The sequence below is a fragment of the Vanessa atalanta genome, chromosome 27 (assembly GCF_905147765.1).
Source record: "Vanessa atalanta chromosome 27, ilVanAtal1.2, whole genome shotgun sequence".
Classification (NCBI taxonomy): domain Eukaryota; kingdom Metazoa; phylum Arthropoda; class Insecta; order Lepidoptera; family Nymphalidae; genus Vanessa; species Vanessa atalanta.
The window spans coordinates 5,729,674-5,739,734 of record NC_061897.1 but is presented as its reverse complement, the minus strand read 5'-3'; the positions used below and the strand labels follow the sequence as shown (position 1 = coordinate 5,739,734).

At 33.9% G+C, this 10,061-nt stretch overlaps 1 protein-coding gene across 1 annotated transcript; it reads right to left on the bottom strand.

The window, feature by feature from the left end:
- LOC125074137 lies at nucleotides 1–6,196 on the bottom strand. Its single transcript, XM_047685364.1, has 4 exons — nucleotides 6,071–6,196; nucleotides 2,825–2,910; nucleotides 1,713–1,860; nucleotides 1–426 (listed from the first exon to the last, which is right to left on the bottom strand). The coding sequence occupies exons 1-4, from the start codon at nucleotides 6,179–6,181 to the stop codon at nucleotides 1–3; spliced, it is 771 nt and encodes a 256-aa protein (XP_047541320.1). The 5' UTR covers nucleotides 6,182–6,196.
- Between the last annotated feature and the right edge of the window lie 3,865 nt (nucleotides 6,197–10,061).

The following is a 10,061-nucleotide window of genomic DNA, read 5'->3' as shown; positions in this document are numbered from 1 at the left end:
TCAGACATCAGATCTGAACTTCATTGATCCCCTCGAAATTTTCCTTCCCGTTCTCTTTAGACTTCTCTCAGCACCGAACCTTTTGTCAATTTCAACATTAACTTCTTCGAGTTGAGGTTCAATTTCGCTTGTCTCCAATTCTGTATACGACTTAACAGTTGTTTCATCGGTTAGTACTTCATCAATGAGCTGTTCTATCGGTTCAGCTTCTTGTAATAATGCTTGCATGATTATGTTCTGCTTCTTACGACTTGGTTGTCGGTTTTCTTTCTTTGTGGGTATTATTTCAGCTTCTTTTTTCGGTTCTTCGTCTTCTTTTATCGTTTCTGGATTAACCATTTTACCTATTTCCATGTTCAGATCGTAGAAATCAGGTGACTCTTCGCATGGGATCGAATCAATTTGTCGTGTGCAGACTAAGACTTCCTAGAAAATAATAAAACAATTTTTAGTTCAGGTAATACCACTACTAACTATGAAACAGTTCGTTTTCTCACCGATTGTAATATCAACGAGGCGTAATTCAGAATAACTGCTACTAACATTTAAATACAAACAGTAATATGATCTGCTATAGTTATTAAAACGTTACACTAAAACATTTCTTCTAGAAAAATATTTAAAAAAAATTACAAACAGCCTACAGACTGATTTCGCATCTCACTCGAGATTTATTGAAACCTATGGTGATATGCAATTTTGATTCTTAAATGTAATAATAATTATAGTCAATGTCGGATATGACTTTCTGACATTTCACGGTCGTGCTGCGGTGAGATTGTTCTTAGGATAGCAATCGTATTTTATTTTCCGTTCAGATTTCTTAGCATTCGTTCTGTATCTGATTAAAATCACATAAGGCATTCCTTAAAGATAAACTCGGTTACTTGAGTTGAATTTTAATTTGAAAGAATGTTCTGCATGAACATCTGGATAAGTTTTTGTTTATTGATAAGTATAACGCACGCAGCCTCATAAATAATTCCACTGTACTGTGACTTTTGTGAGTCACTCAATTTTACCCGACTTCAGAGGGGTAAAAAGGTTATCAATTCAGTAGATTTTTTTGCCTCCGTCATTTATAAAAAAGTTTTATTTTTTTTTTGGAACGAAGTTCTTTTAAGCGTTTTACAGTTAAGTGTACTGGCAGAAATCGTCACGTAAGGAAAAAGAATTATGCGCCCTCCTGATGACATTTCCCTCTCTCTCTTTTTCTGTTTTTATTATATATAATAGATATCTATTATATAAAATTACGTAGCGAAAGAACACATAAAATATAGCGAAAGCAACTTTGTTCCAACCACGTGGACAATACCACCACAGTTTGATTTAATTTATTAGTCATCTTTATTCCCAAGGTTGGTGGCGCATAGGTGATGTAAGGAATGGTTAATATTTCTTACAGCACCTCGTCTATGGGCGGTGGTGACCACTTACCATCAGGTGGCCCATATGCTAGTCCGCCAACCAATGCCATAAAAAAAAAATAAGTTCAATTTTTTTCTCAGAGTGCTACTTGAAATCGGTTGTTTATGTTCTTAAATATTCATATTATTATTATTTATTTTTGACATCCGCGATGGAAAAGTATCATAGTGAAACCTCCGTATAATGACATCCGGCCACGTGTGTCATCAACCTGCACCACCAACAGCGAGGTGGACTAATCTCCAAGCCGTTTGGTTTGCAATTTACAACATTATGATTACCTGATTAAAAACAGTTTCTTTAGGACATATAAAACTCCATTTAAAGGTGACGTTGCGCCCTGAGGGAGTCTGCGATGGAAGACACACGTGGAAGATCTGACAGTCATTGTCCACATCAGCGTAGTAGCCGTAAGTTCGATTCTCGCAACTGGAAAGGAAAATAATCATGAATATTTTGAATGAAATACATTCATGGGAGCAAAACCGAATCGTATTCCAAGCAAAAACGATATGATGATTTCTTAGATCTCCAGCCTCATTTCCTTTCTAATCTACGCTCTTATCCCCCTTGTGTACTTAGTGTGAGAGCCGAGATCTTAACCGAAGATTTCGGGTTCAAACCCAGCCAGGCACCACTGAATTTCACGTGCTTAAATTGTGTTTATAATTCATCTCGTGCTCGGCGGTGAAGGAAAACATCATGAGGAAACCTGCATGTGTCTAATTTCAACGAAATTCTGCCACATATGTATTCCACCAACCCGCATTGGAGCAGCGTGGTGGAATATGCTCCGAATCTTCTCCTCAAAGGGAAAAAAAAAATCTAAAAATACATAGTGTTTGTATATTTTTATAATAATAAATAAAATATATTATTATAACTAAAGGCAAAACGGACATGACATCTTAGTCCCCGAGGTTGGTAGCGCATCGCCGAAAGAATGGTTGAAGTTGGTCACGTCTCCAATGTCTTTGGACAATAGTGATTTAGTATGTAGGCCATTTCCTCATCCGTCTAACTATGTTTAAAAGAATAATAATAATGAAACTCTATGTTTTTAGAGAGTCGAGATGGCCCAGTGGTTAGAACGCGTGCATCTTAACCGATGATTTCGGGTTCAAACCCAGGCAGGCACCACTGAATTTTCATGTGCTTAATTTGTGTTTATAATTCATCTCGTGCTCGGCGGTGAAGGAAAACATCGTGAGGAAACCTGCATGTGTCTAATTTCAACGAAATTCTGCCACATGTGTATTCCGTCAACCCGCATTGGAGCAGCGTGGTGGAATATGCTCCAAACCTTCTCCTCAAAAGGTGAGGAGGCCTCTATCCCAGCAGTGGGAAATTTACGGGCTGCTAATGTATCTTTTTATTCAAATATTTCCATCACCTGAAGGTATCAGTTATGTTTTCTCTGATAGATGTAGAATTTGCCGGTAAATTCAATGAATCTGAACTCGACTGGTTGACCATTTCCTGTAAACATAAATTCAACATTAAGCCATTCAAAAATACAATCAATATATCTTAGTATAACGACTATCATACCTTCCTAAAATAAGACGCAAATTTACAAAGATGACGGAAGTATAAACGGCTCATAGAGATCCAAATCATTCAAAAGGAATAAAGGATTTAAATAGATATTAAAATTATAGGTACTTTATTTTTGTCCAAAATATGTTTAGGCTACGGATTGAATTTCCGATTTTCCGATCACTTTTGACAAGTTCTACATCAAAGAAATAGAGAAAATTCAAACAAAATTCTTAAAGCATTTAAAATTTAGGTATTCTACTACTGATCAATGTGTTCCTAATTTAATCCCATTAGAAAAACGTCGTAAGATAAAGGATCAAACATTTCTGCTGAAATTACTACATAATATTATTGACTCTCCATTTCTTCTTAATTGTCTTAACTTCCGATGTCCAAGACAATCTTCGCGAAATAAATCTTTATTTAATTTACATACTACACGTACTAATTATGCACAAAATGCCTTCATTTACCGTTCTTGTTTATTATACAACAAAGAATACTGTTCAATTGATTACTTTACAGGCTCCTTACAAAAGTTAATTGAACAAGTTAAGAAAAATTCTTAGTAATTATTGTTATTCATATTAAGCATTTTATTATTAATAAGATTATATTTTTGTAAATTCTACTATAATTATTAATTATTTTCTGTTTATATGATATTACTTTTTATTTAATGTATTAGATTTTTTTTTTTTTAATTGTAATTAACTTGCTCGCATTATTCTATGTATTTTTTAATTGTGGAAACTTTATTGGTCAATGATTTATATTTTATGTTTTTTTTTTTAATTATGTTAATTTGTACTGTTTGTTTCCCGAATAAAATAAAATAAAAATAAAATAAATAAATAAGTTGATCTTCAGACAATAGAAGCTTTATTACCTTGAATTGCCTGGAGACCATGATCAATAGAAAGCTGTTCATAACGGATATTCCACGGATATGACCTTACATTATTACCATAAAGTATATAACTCGGTTCCAACTATATGAGGAATAAAGCCAAATAAACAGCATTTGACAGCAAATTGACGCGATATCATTGGTCGAGAGCTCGATTAATCTATGATATTGAGTATGGATTCGAAAAATAGCGTTTTGAACGTCAATGAAACTGTTATCGGAATTTTGGAAGTAAAATTAAAGTGAAAATCAGTATTTAGATTTAAGAGTGTTGTCGTGTATGTAAGTTACACAATAAAGCTGAGTTATTAAAAAAACGCATGAAATACGAAGGTAAATCTAAGCTTTGTTTATCTTATTTATTAAACAGAATTGAAGCCAAAATAACAATATTATCATTTAATTTTCTTAAAGCATTTGTAGCAGAACTAAAAAAGACTGCATCTCAGGTACAGCGCCGAATCGCTCGGAAAACATTGTTTGTTTAACTGAAGTGACATTTAAAACAAAACAAATTATAAACAAATGTAATATAAAATCTTAGCTACCAAGGTTGGTGGCGATAAGGGTGAAAATCGATGAGAGTAGCTGGTAGTACTCTGCTAGAGTAGCGTTTATAAGTAAAGGTTGTTCCCTATATATTCTGTTCACATGGTAGAAATTTCATAATGACCATTTACATTTGGTAGTAGGGTTGTAACCACCCACTCATCAGATTCTACCGCTTAACAGTACTCAGTATTGTTGTGTTCCAGTTTAAAGGATGAACCAGTGTCTCAACAGGCACAAGACAAAACATCTTAGTTGCCAAATTTGATGGCGATATTCACGTTGATATTTCTCACAGCCCTATTATTTATGAGCGGTGACTCGGCATCAGGTGGTCTATTTGCTCATACGCCTAAATAGAACATAAAAAGGACCTAAAAGCATCACTAACGAACATATAGAAAGACTTCCGTATCTATAATATAATGTTCGACTAGAACAATCACACCAATAAATCAATAATAACCATTTACTAGACATCGATGACGTAAATTATATTCCAGGCAGGTTGCCTCCTAATCATATATTCTGATCATACATAATGGCACATAAATCAAGTCAAGGATGTACATCCATATGATCTTAATCCAGAATAAGTTTCAGGTTACTTTTTGATTGTCAAAATTTTTCTACAGTTACGATGCTAATAAAAAAAAATATGAATTGTGTATCTGTGATTTCAAAATAACAAAATTTTTTTACTGTGGTTTGTTAGTTCCCTAAACAATTGGTTACGTAGTTAATGTTTTTCTAGATGGTAGAGCATTGTGCCTTTGGGTGCGTTCTGGTTAGGTACCGCCCTCTGATCAAATATTCTACCGCCAATCTAGTTGATATTCTTGTGTTCTGTTTTGAAAGGTGAGAGTCAAGTAACAGAACATTTCAGTTCCCAAAGATGTTGGCGAATTGGTGTTGTATGAAATGGTTAATGTTCTATTACGGCGCCGATATCTAAGGACGGTGGTGACTTACTATCAGGTGGCCCATGGTCACGTCAATGCCTAAATTAAAAGCGGGTAAAACTGCGAAGCTTAGTTACTTATGTTATTAATATTATATACTAAAGCCTTTCCAGAAAGGTGCAAAGTCAAGTCAAGTCAAAGTCAAAAATCTTTATTCAATATAGAAGTGTTTACACTTGCTTATTGATAGTCAAAAATCTACCACCGGTTCGGAATTTAACTCCTCGGACCTGAGAAGAACCGGCGAAAGAAACTCAGCGGGATATTTTTTTTCCATTTTGCATGTATATGCTACATTATATATAGTATAATCCTCCACCACTCCACCTCAGAGTCCCGGAGATCCCTCTTCACGCCTTTGAAGTTTTTAAGAGGAGGGGAACACGTGTACTGATAGAGAATTCGATTTTTTAGCGTTGCGACTAAGAAAAGAGGGGCCTAATTTCTTCGTGCACAATGGTGTTGACGTCGCAGTTAAATTGTAACGTCGATATGTATATTGCTTCAGTACTTTACTAAGTTAGGCATTACTAAGAAGCCTTTCCACATTTTTTTGGTATTGATATATTCAAACCCGAACAATTCACACAGCAATTCTGAGTACTGCTGTTTAACGGTAGAATATTTGATTAGTAGGTACCCAGACACTTTAAAAGTAGTATCTAAGGTTACTCACCCTCAGCATCTTCATAATCGCTCCGCTCTGCACCTCCATCTCAATTTCATCTCCGAACACATAAATTGATAATATCACGAATAATACACTTCGAAGTAATATTGTCGCCATTTTGTTTTGTTTTCAACTAAAATTCTAAAATATTTTATTTACCTGAAAAATAATTTGTGTGTTACGTATTTGTAGTTTATTTTAAAACTAACTAAATATATATATATATATATATACGAAATACTAATTGCTGCACGCGGCATCGCTCGCGGTTTAGGTATTTGGCATAAAAGTAATCTACGTCTTCCTTAGAAGTCTAAGTATACGTCATACCAAATATCATCAAAATCAAAAATTTTCGAGTAGGCTTTTACAAGCACTTTTGAATCGTCATTTAACAAATTATATTAAGTGAAGCTACCACCGGTTCGGAATGAAGATTCTACCGAGAAGAACCGGCAAGAAACTCAGTTACTCTTTTTCAACGTTTAATAATACAATTATGTTAGTAAAATATATGTATGTAATATATCCTACCTGGAAGTCAAAAAGTATTAACACTAGGTTTTTTTTTTATTTGGTGCAGAGGTTTGACCGTTAAAGAGCAACAGACGGACAGACAGAGTTACTTTCGCATTTATAATATTAATATCAATGATGATGTTGACATAAAACTATTTTAATGGAACAGTTAATTTTAATTTCTAAAAATATAAAAAAATCATTAACAAAATTAACATTATTTCTAAATTAATTAATTACTTTTTTCGTAATCAAATCGTAATTTTAAATCAAACAAAAAAATATACAAATTCGAGAGTACAAGTAATATTTAAAATTCCTTAATTAAATTAAATAATTGAAATCACGTATCGGAAATCGTATCAAAAACAGATTAGTAATTTTATGACAGCTTTCAATAAACTGTACAGATATATAACTAAATAATTTTTTAAGATTATTAATTAAACCAAGAAACACTTCAATAAAAAAAAAAAAATCAAATATGAACTTACCCAAAACAACACTAATCCTTTATAAAATCACAGATTAAAAATAAAGTAAAAATGAATAATTTCGCTCGCCACCGTTTGCTCGTGCGAAATATAAAGGAATGCAAAAATTTTCATTCTATTTCTGTCTTATATAAACGTCAAACGGGTCGCGTTATTTATTCGTGGAATCCAGAATGAAGGATTTGGTAGAGTCAGCAGAAAAAATATAAACTTAAAATTTAATTTAATCTTCCATTGAAAGTAATTAAAGTAGTTTTTAGATTTTGATATTTGAGATGTCACATTAATCACCCTTCCTGACTTAGTAGGGGTAAAAATCATACAAAGTTACGCCTCCCATTTCCCCTTGAAATTGAGCCTTCTAAAATCCTTTCTTAGGGAGAGTTTACGTCGCGAAAAGTGTAACTATGCTATATAGCAAGTTAATAGTACTTTTGGTTCAGAAGATATAGTTAGGGGCCATACATTTATTACCTAAGACGATAAAGGGGGAGGGGTCGAAGGGGGGTCGACCATGTGCTATGTTTTCTTACAAGGGGGTTGGAAGGAGTCTCAATAGAATCTTACGTAAGATAAAAAAAATACGCAAAGTTATATACGCATAAACATTAAAATAAACCAAACATGTATTCATTTTTTCCTTTAGATTCTTACGTAATAAATATTAAACAGGGGGGGAGGGGGTCAGCCTATTCTTATTTTCTTAAAACAAGCGAAAATAGTCTTACGTATAAATGAATGGTATTATTATTTGTAGCATTATATAAAGGTATAAATATATCCAGATTTCAAGAGTTAAGCAATTATGGAATAGTAATGGTCAAGTGAATCTCAAGATTATCAATTCAAACCCAGTGCTATCGGTTATGATAGAAAACGTCACGAGGAAACCTATATGTATCGTTGTAGATAGTCGGGCAACTTGGCCAACTGAGGGTATGTGGTCACCGACACCAATATATATATTAGCTGTGTAAGAAATATTAAAGAGCAAGCTTGAGAGACAATAAATTTCCTAGTGGATATTTAGTAGTAGTAGCACTGGTGCACTGACTCTACAAATCGAAACATAACAATACTGAATATTACTGCTTGGGCATAGAATATTTGAGATTTGAGTGGTACCGAATTAGACGAGCATTGGACAGAGGCCTACCACTAATTACCTTATGTGTATCCAATGGCTTGGAACAGCATAGTAAAACTAGCTGTAAGCCTTCACGAGGACATGGACAGGCTATTGGCTTACTCGCTACCATCCTCTTCGTATAGTTATTTAAACACCTTTACATAAAAGACAGATCTATAAATATAAATAAAATACCAATAAGCTTACTGTCCGCCTGTTTATATTTAACTGGCTAAACATTACACACAAACTGTAACCTCCTTTCATCTCCTATAGGGATGAATTAATAAATTGTAATTTCAACTAAAACAGTACAGCAGTTTAAGCGTGAAGAGGTAACAGACAGACAGACTTTCGAAATTACAATATTAGTATAGATTATTTCTCAACTGATATCAGAATTACAAATAAAAAAAAAAAGTTTTTTCTTGTTCTGCTATCCGTACATGACTTTGGCTGGCCCGCGAAAGATGTGACCCGAACTCTAATAGCTTTAAATCCAATCAACAACCTTGACTTTCAGCTCATTGCTATCTATGGAAGCCATCTTTATCGATGACGTATTAATGACTCATTTTAATAGTATTTGGGAAAAGTCTAACTACGGTTAAAAGTCGAAGTAGTTCAGACATTAAGATCATGGAAATTTATCTAAGGTCTGCTACAGTCATACTAAGATGGTGGTAGGCTTTGTGCAAGCCCGTCTAGGTACCACCCACTCATCAGATATTCTACCGCCAAACAGCAGTACTCAATATCGTTGTGTTCCGGTTTGAAGGGTGAGTGAGCCAGTGTAACTACAGGCACAAGGGACGTTACACCTTGGTGCCCAAGGTTGATGGCGCATTTTGATGTAAGGAATGGTTAATATTTCTTACAACGCCCTTGTGACCACTTACCATCAGGTGGCCCATTTGCTCGTCCGCCTACAGATATCATAAAAAAAAGATACGGAACACCATTAAAATAGCATTCCGTAGCAAGGACTCTACCCTTGTAGTTACTAGAGTCGGGTGGAGCGATTTTAAACCACGATAAGTGGCTGATAACCCAAAAGGGCTCAAAGCCCTACCACCAAGTAAAATATTCGTGGAGATTATACACAGTATAATTAAATTGTATTTATCTCTACAGAGTATAAAACAAAGTCGCTTTCCGCTGTATGTACGCTTAGTTTTCATCAATAAACAGGAGATTCAAGAGGAAGGTTTATATGCAGACATTTTTAACTTTGCCGTTTCATAGATTCAAATCATTTGTAAAAAAATACATTGGTAATGAAGGCATATTATTTGATACAAGATTACATTGATGATAAAAAAAGCGTGGAGTTAATGCTTGTTGACTTCCAGGAGCATATATTACATACATATATATAGTATTTAACTAACATGACTGTATTTTTAGATGTCGAAAAAGCGTAACTACTGATTTTCTTGCCGGTTCTTCTCGGTAGACTCTACATTCCGAACCAGTGGTAGCTTCACTTAATATAGTTTGTTAAATGACGATTCAAAAATGCTTGTAAAAGCCTACTCGAATAAATTATATTTGATTTGATTGGCATAATACACGCATATTCTAGAGAAAAGGAAAGATTTTCAAATTTTATAGCCAGAAAAATAACAATAATCTTTCAATCTAAACGTTGTAAATAGACCTTTATTGTACCCGTGTAAAGCCGGGACGGAGCTGGTTTAATTTAATTAGGTAATTAATTCATCATTAAGGTTTAAATTGAGTTATTAACTGATTACTTCCAGGGCAATCTATTTAACAAATCGATAGAAATATAACATTCAATCTAATCTTGTTAAATTGACTCGTAATTATCATATTTTTAGTAAATTACTTA

Bases quoted from the DNA above. Each gene is read 5' to 3' on its own strand.
- LOC125074137 (XM_047685364.1), bottom strand. From the start codon at position 6,181: ATGGCGACAATATTACTTCGAAGTGTATTATTCGTGATATTATCAATT. The intron at 1,861-2,824 runs GTGATGGAAATA...TTTCCTTTCCAG, and splicing joins AACATAACTGATACCTTCAG to TTGCGAGAATCGAACTTACG. The intron at 427-1,712 runs GTAATCATAATG...ATTATTTTCTAG, and splicing joins AAGAAACTGTTTTTAATCAG to GAAGTCTTAGTCTGCACACG.